Below are 20684 nucleotides of genomic sequence, written 5' to 3' on the forward strand. Positions count from 1 at the left end.
TTAGGTAAAAAAGTAAATTTTACTTCATTTAATTAATTCATACATAAATTAGTTGCACCGAATTTTAGAACTTGAACTAACCTGGCCTTGTCATTAAAAAGTCAAATATGCATTATGTAATATGTAAAAGTGTATTATTAATATTTAACATTAAATTATATGTGTATTTCTGAATAAATTCATAGATCTGGACAAACAAAAATGAGCATCCTGTCGTTGACCCACAGAACAAAACCATGAAAACATTCCCACAGTGTACTCATGGTCATTTATGTCTTTCTATGTATTCCCTGCAGACTGTCAGGCCACTTTGGAGCCGTACTGCGTGTGGATGCCTCCTACTCTCTCTGGATGATTCCATCTCTGTGATGAAAGGCTTATCCAGCAGCCGCAGCCACCACCACATGGTGACCTGTGATCCCTCTTTGGACTCCATGGGTCACCACTTGGACCACAAGCCCTACCTCATCAGCCAGATCGACAGCCCCCACCCAGTCGACCATTCTTACTACTCCCAGAGAAGCCCCTACCAGCCTGACTGCGTGGTGCCTTATGGGACCTTCCCCCGCCGACACTACAGCTCTCAGCATGAGCTGAAGGATGAGACCGCTGTGGTTCCTTACACCGGGGGAGGGGTTCCAGCCAACAAGGGCCAACAGCGTCTCCCCATCGCCCTGCTGGATCAGTTCGACCGGCAACTCCCAGTGCCTCGGGACGGCTATCACACACTACAGTACAAGCGTGCCGCCGCAGCCTTGGAGCAACGGAGCGACAGCCCTGGCCGAATCCGGCACCTGGTGCACTCCGTTCAGAAGCTCTTCACTAAGTCCCACTCATTAGAGGGCCCACACCACGGTCATGGCCACGGCAAGGGCAGCATCAACGGAGGCAAGGCCAGCCCCGATGGAGAACCCCCTGCTATTCGGCACCGCAAGCGCAGCAAGAGCCGAGAGCGCTGCAAGTCGGCTGAGCCCAAGAACCGGACGCCACCTTCTGGCTACTGGAGCTCAGATGACTTGGAGCGTGAGGCCTGCCTATTTCACCATGGACCACCAGGCGTCATGACCATGGGCCGTCATCCGGATAAGTCACAGTCACAGTACTTCCTGGAGGCCTACAACACCATCAATGACCAGGCACTTAAAAACTCCCGCAGCAACAACGATTTGGGCAAGTGCTCGACGTGCACAAGCATCCCGCTGAGCGTGGACGCTTCACAGCTCGTGAAGAAGAGCTCGTGGTCGTCCTCTCTCACGGTGAGCAGAGCACGTCAAGTCTACCAGAAGGCCTCAGTAAATGTAGATAAGGCTCTAGTGAAAGCAGAGGCTTGTCAGCAGGAGCGCTCATGCCAATTCTTGCAGGTATGCAAAAAGCCTTTCGATTCTCCCCTACACCCACATGCTCGCCTAACCCACCTCCACCTTTCCACCACCCCTCCTCTTCCTCCTCCACCACTGGAGAGAGCCTCCAGTTTTGATTTGAGTTCTGCCGAGAAGTAAGTGCAACCCACTAGCTGCCTTACTTTCTGTTTAGCTGACAAGCATCTGTTTGGATCCATTCAATCTCTGACTGGTATTATTTCCCTCTCTAAACCTGAAAATCACATTTTTTTACCAATGTTTTCCAGAAAGTTCTTATTTTATTGGGCTATGTGTGTGTTTGTGTGTATGTATATGTGTCTGTGTAGGTGGTTGGATAAGATGGATCTGCCTGAATGAGCAATGTTCTTGTGGATCCATATGCAGACAATAGTCTTTATACATCAATTAGATCTGTAGCTGGTGGCATAAACTGCTTAGACTAGTCTTACAAGTTTTTTTTTTCTTTAAGACTGGTCATAACTTTTTTGTATGTCAGTTACACAAAAAAGTAGATTGGTCTAATTTGAATTTGAAAAGTTAATGTGATAGAGATACTAAGACTTTCGTTCTTCTTCTCAATACAAATGATGATTGTTTTGATGAAATTTGAGAGCCTTCTGTCCCTCTATTGACAGCTATGCAACTACCCCTTTGACGCTTCAAAAAGCTCAAAAAGAGATCGTAAAACTAATCCATATGAATTAAGTGGTTTAGTCCAAATTTTCTGAAGAGACATGATCACTTTATATGATGAGCAGAATCAATTTAGGCTTTAATTCTTCATTTGTGTTACAAAGATGAACGAATGTCTTATGGGTTTGGAACGACATGAGGGTGAGTAATTAATGACAGAATTTTCATTTTTGGGTGATCTAACCTTTTTAAAACTGATTACACATGACAAACTGCTTGTTTGTCAGACTAATCCTTAATACAGTCTTAACGTAGTGGTTATATTTATGCGACTGACCACTGGTGTCATGAACAATTAGGTCCTAGTGTAGCATACTCTTAGGCGATTTGCATACTAGCTTAGCTTATACCATGTGCAGCAAAGTTTCAGAATTGAAGAATTTGCTCCCTTTCCATTCATGATTGTGAATTTAAATGGGCCACATACCATAGGAAGTTGAATTGGAATTTGAATTGGAATGACAAGAAGAATTTACTGAACTGCAATTCATAGAAATTCAAAACATAGGTCTAATACATTCTGGCAAAGGAAGTGTTTGTCCACCCTGGTCCAAATTAATTAATTTATTAAATATGATGAAATATATAAAATATTTAACCTGGAATACATAAATTAAATTTAATTAAATTCAGTTCAGATTCATTTCAGTTTCAGAATTTAAATTAACCCTAACCCTAACCCAAACAGCTACCCCCAGGGTCCTCAACGGGCAAGTGAATTGTTCATGACAGCAGTTGATTGGACAAGAATACCACACATTCAGTGTTGTACTGATTAGGGCTGTCCGATTAATCTTAATTGATTTTTGATTTCGGCTTCCGACGATTGTGAAAACAAGATTTTTTTGTGTGAGCTCGGAAATGGAGCAGAATGTGCATAAGCAAAGTATACTATGGGCATCGGATTCGTGCCTAAACGGTCAAATAGCCTAAACACAAACATGTCAAAATATTGTTTTGGTAAGTATCTTCGTAAAGTCAAGTCAAGTCATCTTCATTTATATAGCACTTTTCACAATACATATTGTTTCAAAGCAGCTTCACAGTGACAATAGGAAAATTATTATCGAGCTAAAGTTGGTTTTTGATTGAATCACTTCCGTTGTAAAAATTGGTAATTATTACTTTAGGGGCCACTTAAATGACACCTTTCCTACTGGAAAAAAAAACAAAAACAAATACCTTTAACTGAAACTGGAATAATTTTGACAACGTTTTATCTATACATAGGGAAAAGAAAGGGAAGGAGGCCTTCAGAGGGGATAGTTTAGTTGAAACGTCAGGGCTGCTTTATCGCCATGTCTAGGTGCAGGTCTTTCATCTCATCTGGACATGGCCTGGATCTGGCAGGCTGCAGCAAACCTCGGGATAAACAGAGAGAGACTAATATTAGCATAGATGCCATTCTTCTTATGATATAGTTAGTACATCAGGTGTTATGGGAAGTGTTCCCTGCTCCGGCTGACCTAATCTATGCAGCCTAATAACTGTAAACACAGCCAGTTATGTCTAAAGTGAATGTAAACAGTTGAGAAAGAAAATGCATGTGTAACAGTATAATGGATCCGTGCATTCAGTCTTAAAGTGACAACAGCCCAATATTACTGCTTCAGCAAACGACAGATGAAAAAGATATCACTTACTGCTCTTGAATGAATAACTTGTGTAGCTTTAATAAGGATTAATCTATATTTATTGTATATAGTGAAGACTATGCAGGCTATTACTTAACTGAATACCACTGTTAGTACATCTTCCTGAATAATTTATTACACTGTTTATTTAATTAGTATTTATGTTCTGTTGTATTTATTTGTCCATTTTGTTTGTAGTTAGCTTATTTGTTCTTATTATATTGCTGGCTGTTTACTTGCCTTTTGTAACTGTTTTGAGGACTTTTTATTTAGCTACATTAGTTAACCTAGTATTAGTTTTTGTTGAAATAGCCTATCGATAATTGTGAAATTTTACTGATATCTAAAATACTCATATCATGAAAAAAGACTATATAGTTGATTAATAACCGTGATTTCAATATTGACCAAAAAAAATTGTGATTATGAGTTTTTCCATAATCGAGCAACTATAGTACTGATACTCCATATAGCAGCCCTATGATATTGCTTAAATATAGATTGTTTGAGAGAACATATAAGTTGGAGTGAAAGGGAACTTAGTGCATCTGATATTATTTAAAGTTGTTCCTATTCCTTTTGTATGTAAGGCTACACAGTCCTCAAAGTCTGAGTGAACAGACAAATGAGGTAAATCGTTACGTTATACATGCATTAAATGAGGGAACTAGAAAAGATCTTAAGACCACCTGCAGAGGACCATGAATCAGAGTTTGCACGTGGGCAGCCCATACTAATTCAGAAGCTAAATTGAGCTGGCAGGATGTCTCACATGTTCTCTATCATGCTCTGTCAATACAAAGAATAATTGGCATCTTTCTTCAGGGCTAAATCTGGACGCCAGTTGCCATAGTAACCGTGAGTGACAGGGCATTGCACTATGCAGTTCTTGTTCTAAAGGTTTGTGGAAAGATTCTTAGACATTCAGCGAGTTTGTCAATATCAAGTTAGAATTATTTTGATTTTGTGGACTTCATACAGAAATTTAGGCTTTTATACTTTTTGTATTTGAGGTTTTGTACATATGTGTGTGCATCAGCTCCTAAGCACTTATGTTTGCTTTGTAATGAAGTAAATTAAAGCAGGTCTATTACGAACATAGACAGTGAGGGGGACTCGCCCCCAGTATTTACAATAGTGATCAATCAGTGTTCAATTTCAGTTTTACAATTCATTACATCCTTATATTTAAAGTGCAATAAGCGATTTTTATAGAATGGCACCTGTTTCTATGACGTCTCACCACAGTCAGATCGTTTGGCTTGCCAGTCAGAACACTTTGAGGCCCTTTCTGCCTGTCAATCATTTTGTGCGTTCAAAGGAATGCCCAAATATGGTAAGCACTAAGCAGGAAGCTGAGAGCATGGCAGGTAAAGCAGGTCATTCGAGTTCAGTTGTTAGCTGTGCGATAATGCTAGCAAAATAGCCCTTGCTTTGATCATGTTTTTCAACTTTTGAGATGATATGCAGCTGCTCTTCTCAATGGTCTCATCAATGGTATTATTTAGGATGGTGGTTATTTGTGATTAAGAAAGCGATACAGTTTTACTCCAAACTCACTTCATAATGTCAGAGTCAAGTTTTTGGAATAACGTCGTTTTGTGATCTGATGTGGCTTCAAATCACAGATTTAGACAGAATTATATTATTTTATAGTATCCTATACAGTGACAAAGGCTGTCAATTAGCATTGCATTATAAATATAATTTATTCTTATGAAAATACCTGAAATGTCTAAAAGAAAACAGATAAACCAGTCGTATGTTTATTATCTTCACGTTTCTTTAGTCAAAACATCTCTATCTGCTTTTTATTCTGCTGTAGCTGAATGCCTTTGTCCATGTAAGGGATTTCCTTGAACGTCAAGTTTTATGATTTCTATGAGTCTCACTTGTGGACCTTCTATGTGAGGGCGCCCTCCAGCTATTTTTACATTGTATGTGTGTATTCATTAATGCTACAACACCTTATAATGGATAAAAGTAAGAAAAATAATAGTTCTCTCTAAAGAAATTTGAAGTAAACATAGGTAAACCCATAAGTTTTTCTCCACTGTTAAGAAGTTTTTCTTTTTTCTCTCAATGGATTCATATAGGATTTCCTGACAAAAATTAAGAAATTACTGTCACAGATTTTCATCATAATAATTTCATATTTTATAATAAAACTTTAGACCTTTCTAATGATTTATAGGAAAATTAACTTGGATTTGGATTGTGATTAGTGATATTGGGCTATATGAAAAAAAAAACTGATTTAAAGTTAAGTGAGAGGTGTTATGTTCCCATCTGGGGAAGATTCCAGAAGAGCTAACATTGCTTACTGCACTTTTAAAACTGTGCTGCATCAGGCTAGAATAAGCAACTAAAGATGTAAACTGAAATTCTGTTAATAAAAGGAAATCTCTCATGTGGGACACAGTCTTTCATCCCTTGAAATGATCAAGCGAGGCCCAATCTGCTGTGAGGACTCTGAGCCCTGTACCCAGGTCTGCTCAACAGGATTTATCCTCATTTTCTGCTCATCAGACGCGACTTGACGAAAGGCTTGTGTGGGTGTTGGTGGTATCTTTGAAGGAAGTTTTTGTGTTTGTCGAGTCTGTGAGTGTATGTGTGGGCAAAGAACCGGTGTTACTGGAGTCATTCTTCCTCTGACTGCCTTTTATACACTTCCTGACGTCAAGGCCAGCCGTTTCCCCAGTAACACAAGCTCTGCGGTGATTCATATAATCACAGTGAAATTTTTTAAAGTGGGATTTTCTCTCGATGCCAGCAGAGTATCTTTTTCCAAACCTTAAAATGAATCTCTATGCAGAATGATGCTTTTGTTTACCAGCTTGAAACACAGCAGTGCTCTTTGTTAACATGACTTTTGTATGGCCTTAGAATGAGCTTGCAGCAACTTGCATGCTCTCAATCTGACACTGATTTAATAATAATAATAATAATAAAGGACCCATTACCTAAGTGCTGAACAGTTGCATTTATAGCATAATGACAGATATTTGTGTAACATTAAAGGTGCCATAGAACCCTTTTTCACAAGATGTAATATAAGTCTAAGGTGTCCCCTGAATGTGTCTGTGAAGTTTCAGCTCAAAATACCCCATAGATTTTTTATTATTCAATGTTTTAACTGCCTATTTTGGGGCATAATTAAAAATGCGCCATTTCTGTGTGTGTTCCCTTTAAATGCTCGCGCTCCCCGCCCCCAAGCTCACAACTCTATAATACATTGCATAAACAAAGTTCGCACAGCTAATATAACCCTCAAAATGGATCTTTACAAAGTGTTTGTCATGCAGCATATAAGATAAGTGTAGTATTTATTTGGATGTTTACATTTGATTCTGAATTAGTTTGAGGCTATGCTCCATGGCTAAAGCTAACATTACACACTGTTGGAGAGATTTATAAAGAATGAAGATGTATTTATGAATTATACAGACTGCAAGTGTTTAATAATGAAAATAACGACATGGCTCTTGTCTCCGTGAATACAGTAAGAAATAGTAACTTTAACCACATTTAACAGTACATTAGCAACATGCTAACGAAACATTTAGAAAGACAATTTACAAATATCACTGAAAATATCATATCATCATGGATCATGACAGTTCTTATTGCTCCATCTGCCATTTTTCGCTATTGTCCTTGCTTGCTTACCTGCATAAAGTCTGTTGATTCGGCTGTGCAGCTCCAGACATTAATACTGGCTTGTCTAATGCCTTGAACATGGGCTGGCATATGCAAAAGTTGGGGGCGTACATATTAATAATTCTGACTGTTGCATCACAGTCAGTGTTATGTTGAGATTCGCCTGTTCTTCAGAGGTCTTTTGCAAAAATCTAATTTACATAAGAAGGAGGAAACAATGGAGTTTGAGACTCACTGTATGTCATTTCCATGGACAGAACTCTAATTATTTAACTATGTCAAGCTAAATTCAATTTTCAATTCTAGGGCACAATGAGTTCACCCCTGGTTTGAGGTTAAGTAATCAAGTAAAGCAACTAAAATTAAACCTGCCTCTGATAGTTGCAATCTTTTTACTTGATTTATTAAATGATAAATTTAGTTGTCATAATGGAAATTGAGCCTGGGTCACTGTGCATAAAGAGTTTATTATGACCCAACTTTATACACATTTTTGACTCTTTATGTTTCTAATAGTGCATAAGAATGTCCTCAAAATTTAGAAGTGCTTTTTACTTTGTTCATTAATTTATGTTTGTTTGTATTTATTAATGTTAGTTGAAGTATTGAAGGTTTAATTTTATGATTTTTTACTTAAAGGGGATCTATTATGCCCTTTTCACAAGATGTAATATAAGTCTCTGGTGTCCCCAGAATTTGTCTGTGAAGTTTCATCTCAAAAGAAATACAAATGAACACCCCCCCACCCACCCATCTGTGTTTAAACACCTTATAAAAGTGAATTTTGGTCGGTGCCGATAGCCTAGTGGTTATTGTGCCGACATATGGTGCAAATGCGTTCACGGCGACCCTAATTCGATTCCCATCTCAAGGTCCTTTGCTGATCCTGCCCCCCACCCATCTCTGCCCAGTGCTTTCCTGTCTGCTCTCTACTGTCCTCTCCAAATAAAGGCACAAAAAGCCCATAAATATAACTTTAAAAAAGTGAATTTTGCATAATGACTTGACTTTTTTTTACTTTTTAATTTTTTTTTTCTACATTTATTTATTTATTTATTTATTTATTTTGTACTTATTAACATCTAATTCGAATTCAACCCTTGGCCCACTTCAGAAAGGGGGTTACTGTCAAGAGCTCTGGCACAACTGGAACACTTCATACTTCATGGTTTAATACAATGCTTGTTTTAGATTTTTTATTACATTGGACATGCTTTTATCTATTAGAGTCTGAGCATTTGTCAAGGTTTTATTACAATTTGATAGTTAGCATTTGATTACCCTCAAAAAATCAAGTGGTTGAAAATGCAAGCCTTTCTCTTTTGTCAGTCTTTCTCAGTTGTTCCGCTCTCTTAAAATCGCAGTCCAACTTGTCGTACTTTCAGAGAGTCCTATTGATGAGAGTTTACCCTGGGAGAGCCGCACTGAGACAGATGCTTAACTACCCAGGGAGGCGTCGTTAGCGTAATCATGCAAGCTCACACCGGCAGCCTCATTAATTATCTCTGCCGGCACAAAGAGAGGAAGAGTCTATCTAGAGTGTGTGTGTGTGTGTGTGTGTGTGTGTGTGTGTGTGTGTGTGTGTGTGTGTGTGTGTGTGTGTGTGTGTGTGTGTGTGTGTGTGTGTGTGTGTGTGTGTGTGTGTGTGTGTGTGTGTGTGTGTGTGTGTGTGTGTGTGTGCATGTGTATGTGTATGTGTATGTGTATGTATGGGTGATTTTTGGAGCCGAGCGCACAGGAGGCAGTTCGGATGGTGACATGCACCTTTCGGCAGAGGTGAATGACACAGTGTCACCTCTGACCCCGCAGGTCCCTCAAGACGAGTGGGCGGGCTTTCCATTGGGAAAGGATGAGGATATCCCATGCAGACGCATGCGCAGCGGCAGCTACGTGAAAGCCATGGCGGAAGATGACAGCGGAGACTCAGACGGCAGCCCTAAACCCTCACCCAAGATGCAGGCACGACGGGCCAGCTACCTCAAAGCCACCCAGCCATCATTGACAGAGATGACTACTTTAAAGTAAGTTCTAAGATTTAGATCCATAGTGTTGTATGTGTTAATATTTGTTGCGTAAAAGTTCAGCACATAAGTTTCATCTTGAACCAGGGTTATTATCATTTATTAAAGCAAAAACCATAAAAAAAAAATTGTTTGTTGAAATAAATGTTAACTGAAATAAAATCTTGAACTTATTTCATTTCAGCTAGTTGTCAAGGCATCATTTCTCATTTTATTTTAGTTTAACTTGAAATACTAAAATAACTAAAACTATTATTTAGGCCCATTTGTGCAATTAATTCCTCAATTAATATGCCAACTGTTTATTATTATTGGAAATTCTTGGAAATAAAGATATGTATTAGCAAATATATAATTAAAATAATTGTTTTTTATAATTCTCATAATGATTGTTTAGGTGAGATAAAACATGGTCTATGCAGGTTTGGAGTGGCCAGTGTTTTTCTTCCGTTCTCAACTGAACTACTTTGAGGAGCCAAGACAAATTGGATATTTTCAGATAATGAACTACTAAATTGATCAGTGACCATTTGTTGCAATTTCATCTAGTGATGTCTGATTCAAGAGTAGCTTTGTTATGGTTCATTTTAACCTGTTTGGAAGTCAAACCGATTTTTCCACTTGAGATATTGATTAAACTAAATCTTTTGAACGAGTTGAATTGATTAGTTGAGTGAATCACTTGCTGAATCCAAAGACATCATGCTGGGTGATGTTTCACCTGAAGGCTGATGTCAAAACCACAGTGGCTTGTACAGAAAATTTGTTGTGGAAATAGGACAGAAAGGTTATTAGCAAATACTATTCAACTATAAGCAATAAGTGGAAGATTAATGATATCCTGTGGATCAAAAACTGATTCAGTAAAATTAGTCTTCCAACACCTCTAATAATAACATCTGGACTGTATTAATGGCAGTTTTCATATTATTTGAACTGATTATTGATTTGCCAGTTGATTTTATGAATTAATTCCTTTGAGTTCCACAATTAAGAGCCCTCATATTGCGTGTTACTTGAACTGCAAGTGAAGTGAAATAAAAGTAAGCATCAAAGTATTTGATGTTGGCAACAGCTCTAACCATGTTCTTCTGCGTTGGGATCCCAAGCTTGGCATCTTTTGAAGAATGACTGTGCTTTAGCCACGTAATAGTCATCCAGATGGCCATCTAACAGCTTCAAATCCTCTGCCTGTCCAATGGCCATTTCAAAGCGTACCAGAGCTGTAGTCAACACCTTTAACACCTGCCAAACATGCAGATCTGTTACCATGTAGCATTAGAGAGTGATGAGTTTATTAACTGTCTGTTTTATCTGCTGTGCAGCACTCATCTCCCTACGGAGAGGTGCAGGGAAACTTTTTTTTTTTTCTTTTTTCTAGTTAAGATATTAATTTGTCTGGAACTTACATCTCTGTTGTTTTGGTTTCTCGTTTATCAAAGACTCACTGTTGTATAAATGAAATAATATCAAATGACTACCATATTGGATTTTAGATATATTAAAGGGGTCATGAATTAAGAAATCAACTTTTCCTTGTATACCTTTTGATATATAAGAGTTCATCGTACTACAAGAATATCTGTAAGTTTCAGAACTGAAAACTTCATTGTTAGTCCAATAAAAGCTTTTTATAATAAAAGCTGATCCTGGAATGTGTCTATCTGGTGAAACGCCGACTCTGCAGAAGAAATCAACATTACTGGCGTGTTAGTGAGATGACGAGGAAATTAGAGCGATACATGACTAATTACCTAATTACCTTTCAAAGGATCTTAATGCTTGGAATATGGTTATTTAATTTCAACAATGTGAATGTCTCAGTTGAGCTTTATTTATTTGTATTCGGTATTTCACTGTGGATTCTTTCACTTTGGTAAATCAATCGCATTTCGGCGCAGGCTTAGCAAACAGACTTTTACGATATGGACTTGACAGTAATGCAACAACATGTAAGTAACTGCCTGATCTGATATGTACTGATTCATGTAAAGTCTAGTGTTGGCCGATATACCGGTACTAGAAAGGTATCGCGATTCCCTGCTTTTAAAAACGGTCCGGTTCTTCATTTTATTAGTACCGGTACTTTGAGTGACAGCTGTATTTCCTAATGTGTGACAGCAGGGGGCAGTGTCCATGCAGCGCGCTGCTTCTAAGGCAAATTGAGTGAGTTTATTCCTCTCAACTGCGCAATGGCTTTTATGGTGACGAAACAAGAGGTGTGGTTGCAAATATAGGTACTCTTGCAGACCGTCCACAAATTGTTGAGAAACCAGATGCACAAAGCAAAATATGGCATTATTTTGCTTACATTGCCGACAGCCAGAGCAAGCCCACGTCATCACATCAAAATAACGCAAGCGAAGGGAGTCAAAAGCATCTTGCCGTCAAACATCCCGATTTGTACAAAGAATTTAAAGCGGCAGGTTAGTGTGATACCAGCATTATGTTTTTATGCTCTCAAACATTAAATGAGTGTTATTGATTTATTTTACTCATGCAAGCAGAACTCCGCAAACGGGTGTATTATTGAGTCTAAGTTTAATAAGTGATATCTGGTTGCAAAAATAAAACTAATTTAAAAATACATAAATATGTGAAGGGTATATACAGTTATTTTAAACCAATTTATGCTTTAATAACATTGCTCTAATTATTTACAGTAATATAATTTTTACAATCATCTTACTGTCTAAAACACTTAAATGTATAAAAAAGCATAACAGCAAATAATTTACAATTTTATTGAGCGTTGTCAAGTTCGGTGACATTTCTGGCAATAGAGGCCTCGGTGAGCCATCGGATTTCATAAAAAATATCTTAATTTGTGTTCTGAAGATGAACAAAGGTCTTACGGGTGTAGAATGACATGAGGGTGAGTAATTAATGACATAATTTAAATTTTTGGTTGAACTAACCCTTTAAAACAGAGTGTTTAAATAAGAGGGCTAAAATCAGGGTAGGAAAAATGCCTTTTATTTCTAAATTATGATGATTTTTGATGTAAGAAGCATACTAACATTATAAGTGCACCCCAGGAAACATTATAAAACAATGCAGTTCATGACCCCTTTAAGTTTCATTTAAACTTTAAAGTAGGCATTCGTGCCCTTTGACTATCACTCTGATACTTTGGTTTAGTCCAGCTCAGAGCTCAGATTGATTGGGTTGGACTGCTGTACCTACATGCCCTGCTTCCCCATAGGCACCTGACTCCTGTTAATGTAGGTCACCAGGCTTTTCTGTTACTGCTGAGTAATGAGTGGCTAATCAGCTAGGGTACATCGCTGCGTTAATTACCAACCTGCCGCATGACTTGGGGCACCTAGCACAGCTTGACGGGCAGAACCGCAGCTGATATCCACACAGACACATTGAAGGGTACGAGATTAGATGGTCAGACAGACATGCTTCCCTCAGCGGAGATATCAGTCAGCATCTCCAAGGTAACACAACACCATTATTCCTGCTGGCCAGGGGCCGAGTACGGATTTAATTAAGGAAGCACAATATGCCACGCCACTGCAGTGGCAGAGGTACAAGTAATTACTCTAATTAGCCCAGAGACTTCCTTAAAAGCCCTTGCATTGTAAAACACCCTCCCATCTCTGTCGACTGAGGTCTTGTAAGCAGAAGGAACTCAAACTCATCACTTATTCGGAGCATTAATTGACCCTCACCGATATATTTAACAGCCTTAATATGCAATATGAATGCTTGGTTGTGGTTTTAAAGAGTCCAGCACATTACTGCACATGTGAGTACAGCGTGTGTGAGCAGGGGATGGTCTACGTTTAGGGAAGTCATTGTTGGGTTGCCATAGTAACAGATTTGTGCTGTATTACATCTTAAAAGGTTGGCTCAAACAGTCTGTTGGTGGGCTGAGTTCATTAAATCAATAGGTTGTTTGCACATGACGTCACAGCAGCAGCGCGAATGAGTCTGGAGGGCAGGGACTGGTTTTTCTATATAGGAATCCTATCAAAAACTCAACATTTTTATGTTTTGCGTCGTTTATGGTTGCTCAAATCAATAAAATCGAGAACCCAGAAGGTGTTTATATCGTTTACATAACTTATATTGTTTTTTTTTTACTTTGAAAGTTGTCGCCTTTAATAGCGTTTAACGTCTGCTGACACTGAAATGAATATGGATACCTGCTTACCTTATTTGTTAAATATCCACATTCTTCATGGTATCTTTTGTAGGGAAGAGAAGCTATTTTATCCCATTGAATGATAATTTGGTGTTTTCACTTCAGTTTTGTAGTATTCAGTTCACAATGTTGATCTGGTTACCATGAGAACAGTGTCACGCGCTGCTGCTTCAGCCATCATATGGTAGAAAATGTCCAAATAAATAAATGTTTAAAAAGCTGACAGAAGTCGATTCAACAACAAAGACAACACTTTCAAAAACACTCAGCTATGGGATTATTTTATTGAGTGATAGGAAGTGGGTTAAATCAGTGACATTATTAGATTTGATATAGGGCGTCTTCCAGTCACCTCCTCAACAGTGTGTTTTTACACGTATTAAAGGCAACAGTTGTATTACACCGTCCAGTTTTTTCTTTGAACGATGGTGTGAGCTCCTGTTGCAATCCTCAATTCAGTATAAATTAACTACAATGGCGATATTTTTCACAATCGCGACAGAAAATCAAAATACTGCCCTAACTTCACTAGCAGAAAGGCAGCGCGATGTAAACAAACCCAAACTAGAACTGAACGCGGCGTGACGGCAGCTTCACATTCTCTATATCTACCTCCTCGATGGCAGGAAAGTCTTTCAATTCAGTGGAAAAGTCGCTCATCTTCATAACATAAAGATCACGTCCAGCATATGTTGAGATTTTCTGTTTATAACTTTCTAAACCAGCAAAGAAAGGACTTTTCCCCATCTCTTCCATTCTAATTTTCACTGCTTGCCCTCCACCGGTATTTCGCATGTCACCAGAACCACGTGATTGCAAACAACCTATTGTTTATTCTCATTATTGTATCTATTCTCATTACTTCATAATTTCTGATGTGCAGTGATAATTTGTACACTGTTTTTAGTGACAGTTTGTGTCGTTTGACAAATATCTAATAAATTTATTCAGAACTTTGTGACTAAATTTATATTATTTTGTCTTTTTGGACTCGGCATCAAATTTTTGTCAGCAAAATAATAACATTTTAGTTGAGAATGGAAAATTGAAATCAAACACACATTTTGAAAAAATACATATAATATATAAAATAATATATAAAATTGTGGTCAAAAGTTTACATACACCTTACTTAAAGGGACCTTTTTTAAAAAATATTAAAAATTATGAAATAAATAAATAAAATGATATTTTGCTAATTCTACATGTAAACTTTTGATGTATTTATATATATTACAATTTCTTTCAACTGTATGTTTTAATTACAAGTCATATTCTTATTGGCACGATGCACATTGTTCATCTCACTTCCATCAACAATGTTTTCTTCAGTAATTTTATTGTGAAATTAACACTGCTGTCTTTTCAATCCAACATGTCAGACTGTGTAATTTATTTGCTTAAAATTCAGATTCATATCTGCTCAAGCTCTACAAAAGTGCTTGGAGATTCCACCCTAAGCCCACTGGAAAGCCCAGACAAGGATTGGAGGATTTTGCAGATTTGTAATACTGTTCTAGCATTATGAGCACTCATAAATATTTCATCTCGTGGAATTTCCTCAATCCCGTATTTTGATGGTTTTATCTGTTTATTGACGAAGAAAAGCTTCAAATGTAAATGTTACATCTGCATGTGCAAGGAAGGTTTGTTTCCTTTAGCATACTGTCATAATCCTCCGAACCAACTAATACCCTGATTATATGCCAGAGGACAATGTTTTGACCTTTAACTTGGTTTATGATTAATAATAATAAGTGAGTGCTTGATGTCTAATGTTTATAGAGCTTGTTCTTTACATTAAGTAGGCCACTGCTTATTTGATAGTTCAGAACACCGAATAACTCACACGCACATTAGTCATCAGATACAATTCCGTATCTTTGTGAAGCATGAAAATAGACATTCTTAAATGCCTCAGGGAGCTGCCACTGCAGCAGAAAGTACGTGAGGCACAGCGCTGCATTGTGAATGGCTGACGTAATTAACAACCGCACAGCGACCAATCCGTTGAGACGACCGCAACAGTGAGGCGGAAACTTATCGGCTTATTCCGCAACGATGACATCATGCATAACCAGTTCCCCAAAGCCAGGCTCACCGTGGGGGATGCGGCCCCCCTTGGCACTTGTGAAGTTTAGCCATTCTGTTCTCCAGTAGTGTAGGGAGATGCCCTGGGGCGTTTTGGACCGCACCGCTCTGTGAGGAGTTGTGGTGTTCACTTATTATGTATGTGTGAAGCCATGCAGATGGAGGGTGGGAATACTACGCCAATGTCGGAGCTTCCACTAATTCCCATACTGCTGATGCGGATGCAAGTTGTCTGCCTGTCAGCAAAGTGTCAGCGCGAGTCTCGGGTATGTGTGTGCTGGTCTGCGTGGGTGGCCTTAAGTGAGTTTAGCTGTTTCTGTCCTTGCCCGTGTGCTTCACTCGCCCCACCTGCTTTATGCCTGAGTGACCTGAATGAACCATCCCTTTTAGATATTTAAAGAGCCACATTCATAATGTAGGCCCCTGTGCACTGGACACATGCAGAAATCCTGCATGAGCGTTTGATTTGCTCACGGCTACCCCACGCGCCATGATGAAGGGACTTTGATGAGGAGCATGCCTTCTATGCTATAAGTACTCAACTCGTGACGTTAAATAACATGCTACACATTTGATTGAATGAAATTATTTGTGGGTCTCCGTTTCAATCTAAAGAAGAATGATCTGAGCCATGGCTGTCTCTTCTGTGTTTTTACATGGAGAAACTGAATTTTGTGCCTCTATCTATCTATCTATCTATCTATCTATCTATCTATCTATCTATCTATCTATCTATCTATCTATCTATCTATCTATCTATCTATCTATCTATCTATCTATCTATCTATCTATCTCTTTTATAACAAATCAGAAATAAATGTAATTCAATTCCTGCAAAATACATTTTATGCCATAGATAGTCCAATAATTGGTCCTAACTATATATAAAATTAAATAAATATTTAAAAATCTTAATTTATTAATAAATATAATTATTAAAATATTAAATAAAATACTTGAACAAACAAAAATGTGGTGAAAAATCTTCATTCATTTATTTGAGTGATATATATATATATGCTGTCAATCGATTAAAAACAAACTAATTAATTTATATTCATTCAAAACCTGGCGATAATACGGCTGTTGGCTTTCTAGAACACTGCATCTCTGAGATAAAAATTTGGATGTCTCATAATTTTCTCTGTCTTAACAGCGATAAGACTGAGGTTATGCTCATCGGTTCACCCCAACAAATTCGTAAAGCTGATGCTGTAACCTTAATGGTGGATGGCTCTGCTTTGGAGTTTCAAACTAAATTAAAAAATTTGGGGGTGATATTTGATGCAAATTTAACATTTGATCCTCATGTCCAAAATATGGTCAAAACTTCATTTTTTCATCTTAGAAATATTGCACGATTGCGCCCCATGTTATCTTTCTCGGCGGCTGAAAAACTGATCAATTCATTTATCTTTTCTCGTATCGATTATTGTAATGCTCTGCTTGCTGGGGTTTCCAAATCTACCATAAACAGATTACAGTATGTCCAAAACTCAGCAGCCAGAATCCTGACAAGATCCAGGACAAGTGAGCACATCACTCCCATCTTGGAGTCTTTGCACTGGCTACCGGTCAGGTTTCGCATCGATTTTAAAATTCTCATGCTCACCTACAAGGCCTTGAATGGTTTAGCGCCACAATATCTGTCCGAACTTTTAACTGCATACACCCCAAGACGCAATCTTCGTTCTTCTGATTCTGGCTTTTTAATTGTACCTTCTACACGTTTACGCTCTATGGGTGACCGGGCTTTTTCTTCTTTTGCTCCCAAACTCTGGAATGCTCTTCCCAATGAGATCAGACATGCTGACTCTTTTAGTGTTTTTAAATCTTCACTTAAAACTTACTTTTTTAGGCTTGCATACAAGTGATTTTTTTTTTTTTTTTTTTTTCCTCTTAATTCTGCTCAAATGTATGTTTATTGTATTTATATGTTTCTGTGAAGCGCTTTGAGATATAACTTTAAAGGCGCTATATAAAATAAAGTTTATTATTATTATTATTATTATAATTTTTTTCTGTAATAATTGCAATTAAAATGGGAGTTTTTAATATTTTTATGTTGTTATAATTCCACAGTTACTCTCCAAAAAAATTTAGAAACAACTTAAAGACAGTATATTTTAAATATTTGTTCAAATGGCATGTTTTTATGAATGAAGGTCAGTATCACTGATACTAATACTGGGACTGATGTCTCTAAGAAATTGATTTTTTTTTTTTAAACATTAATTATGGACATTCAACATTACAGTATAACTAAAAGCTATCAATTTCAACATTTATCGGGCTTTAAAAAATAACAACTTTTAATTTAAGTGAACTTACAACAATCTTCTTATAAACCCATTATAAAAAGTCAAGTAAAGTGTTTGATAACTTTATTCAGTTTGTGTATATTTCCTACCTGTCTAACAGGTAGGAAATATACAGAAACTGAATAAAGTTATCAAACAACTGGTTTATTAGGCTACTGTCACTTTAAGAGCTGCCGCTGACAAACATGATTCACAGACAGCGCACAGACATTCACAGATAGCACATTTTCGTATGTCTTGTGGCGCTTGGATGGTTTGAAAGAATTTGTGTGAATAAGAGCATGATCACAATGTGACGCTAGCCAAATTATGATGGAAAGAACTGATGCTGCGTTAATTGCGTTAAATATTTTTAATGTGTTAAACTTGAAAAATTAATCGCATACATTAACGCACTAATTTTGACAGCACACATATATATATATATATATATATATAATATATATATTATAAACTGAATAGTGTAGCCTAGCTAAAACACTCAGTATTTTAATAAAATGCTTTCTCTCAACAAAAATTTTCTCCATCCACAGGATCTCCGCAGAGCACTCTCCAAAGCTGCAGATCCGGAGTCACAGCTACTTGCGGGCGGTGAGTGAAGTTTCCATCAATAGGAGCCTGGACACCCTGGACCCCAAAGCTCTGCTAGCCTCTCCCCAATACCGCTCACGCAACGAGAGCTACATGAGGGCTATGAGCACCATCAGCCAGGTTTGTGCTCACCCCCAACACACCGTCATAGCGGGGTGCAGGGGGAGGAAGGTCAAAATCAGTGTAGATTAGCCCAACAAGTCCAGTTAAAAACCATGAAACCACCATCCGATTCATCCATCGGTCAGATGAATCTGAGCCATCACCATAGCAGTGTTCAATCACAGATATATGTGTCTAACCAACTAACATACTCCATGTTACGTTGAAGTGGGATGGCATTCATCAGGCAGTTACTCATCCATCTTAGGCACACTTCAGTTACTCATCCATCTTAAGCACACTCAGGCACTGATTTGTCATGCTAATTACAAAATGGCAAAAATGACATCATTGCCATTTGGCGCCAGCGTTGACTGCTTTCTGATAGAAGACCAAAAAACTAATTTCACAAAGAATGTTTTGAAATATTTCCATTAAAACGCTTTAGACCTTCCTGTAAAGACTGTGTAGATGGCACATGACTGTTAACTTCCCAGTTAGTAGATAAGAATGTGGTCTGTATAGCTCTCATGGGTGATTGGGACAGAGTTTTGAGCTGTCTGCCTTGCTTATAACACCCACCCTTTCTACAATCCTCCTCTTTCCACAATTGTACATTATCACATCTTCATTAACCCCCACTCTCATCCACCCTCGGTATCTGCTGGGATCAACACTAATGAGCATGTTGATCCTAGTACTGTCTCACCATCTTCCAACCCGTCAGTAAATCCCACTTGAGGATTTCCTTCATGCTGGTGTGGCGTACACCTTCATTTACCCTATAAAGCTGTCCTTCAAGCCTCACTATGTTTCTTATTTTATTGACTCTTCCTCCTCTTGCCACTGCCCTGTGTGTTTCTCACCTGCTCTGAATGACTTCTCTGTAGTTTCTGGCTCTGTTTTCCCCTTTCTTTTGACTCTGCACCCCTATATAACCCGTGGTAAGTGGGACTTAAAGCAAATTTTAAGGATGATGCCCGCTCTTTTCTCTGAGCACTGCCTTGTCTGTTTATCTTGATTGTTCTTTTCTCATTTTCATTTCTTGTCTTTTCTCTCTGTCTGTATCTCTCCTCTTTTCTCTTCTGCCTGCCTGCAGGTGAGTGAGGTGGAAGTTAACGGGCAGATCGAGGCAGTGTGTGAGAGTGTGTTCAGTGAAATGGAGTCGCAGGCCGTGGACGCCCTGGACCTGCCCATGCCCGGGTGCTTCCGCATGAGGAGTCACAGTTACGTGCGTGCCATCGACCAGGGCTGCTCGCAGGATGACGAGGGACCTTTACTTCCGGCCTCCCCCCCAAGGACCACTACTACTGTCAGAACCATCCAGAGCAGCACAGGTCAGCCTGCAAGTGCATACTCCATCTGTCTGTCTCTCTGTCTATCTATCATACTTATTGTGTGTTTAATATCTCTTTTTATTATCAAACATGTTCCACAGTTTAGCAACAGTAGACTGCATTTTATGACAATAACTTTAAAGGGATAGTTCACCCAAAAATGATAATTTTGTCATTAATTACTCACCCTCCTGTCAGTCCAAATTAGTAAGACATGCGTTCATATGTGAAACACAAATGAAGATCTTTTATTGAGAGCTTTTTTGTCCCTCCATAGACTGCCTTTGCAGCTGAAACGTTGATGCTTTAAAGGTGCCATCGAACGTTTTTTTACAAGATGTAATATAAGTCTAAGGTGTGCCCTGAATGTGTCTGTGAAGTTTCAACTCAAAATACCCCATAGATTTTTTTTAAATTCATTTTTTTAACTGCCTATTTTGGGGCATAATTAAAAAAATGCGCCGATTCATGTCATGGCCCCTTTAAATGCTCACGCTCAAGCTTGCCTTAAACAGTGCATAAACAAAGTTTACACTGCTAATATAATCCTCAAAATGGATCTCTACAAAGTGTTCATCATGCATACTGCATGCATGCATCGGATCATGTGAGTAAAGTATTTATTTGGATGTTTACATTTGATTCTGAATGAATTTGAGGCTGTGATCTGTGGCTAACGGCTAATGCTACACTGTTGGAGAGATTTATAAAGAATGA

The 20684-nt window shown here is 38.2% G+C and overlaps 1 protein-coding gene across 1 annotated transcript in view; it reads left to right on the forward strand.

The window, feature by feature from the left end:
* Nucleotides 1-368: 368 nt before the first annotated feature.
* dlgap1a (discs, large (Drosophila) homolog-associated protein 1a) overlaps nt 369-20684 on the forward strand; it is a 47739-nt gene continuing 27423 nt past the window's right edge. Inside the window, exons 1-4 of the mRNA XM_067362550.1 lie at nt 369-1361; nt 9158-9369; nt 18471-18648; nt 19730-19967. Of these exons, the coding sequence (XP_067218651.1) occupies nt 369-1361; nt 9158-9369; nt 18471-18648; nt 19730-19967 (1621 nt within the window). The remainder of the gene's footprint in view (nt 1362-9157; nt 9370-18470; nt 18649-19729; nt 19968-20684) is intronic.

This window comes from Chanodichthys erythropterus, chromosome 16, assembly GCF_024489055.1.
Source record: "Chanodichthys erythropterus isolate Z2021 chromosome 16, ASM2448905v1, whole genome shotgun sequence".
Lineage (NCBI taxonomy): Eukaryota > Metazoa > Chordata > Actinopteri > Cypriniformes > Xenocyprididae > Chanodichthys > Chanodichthys erythropterus.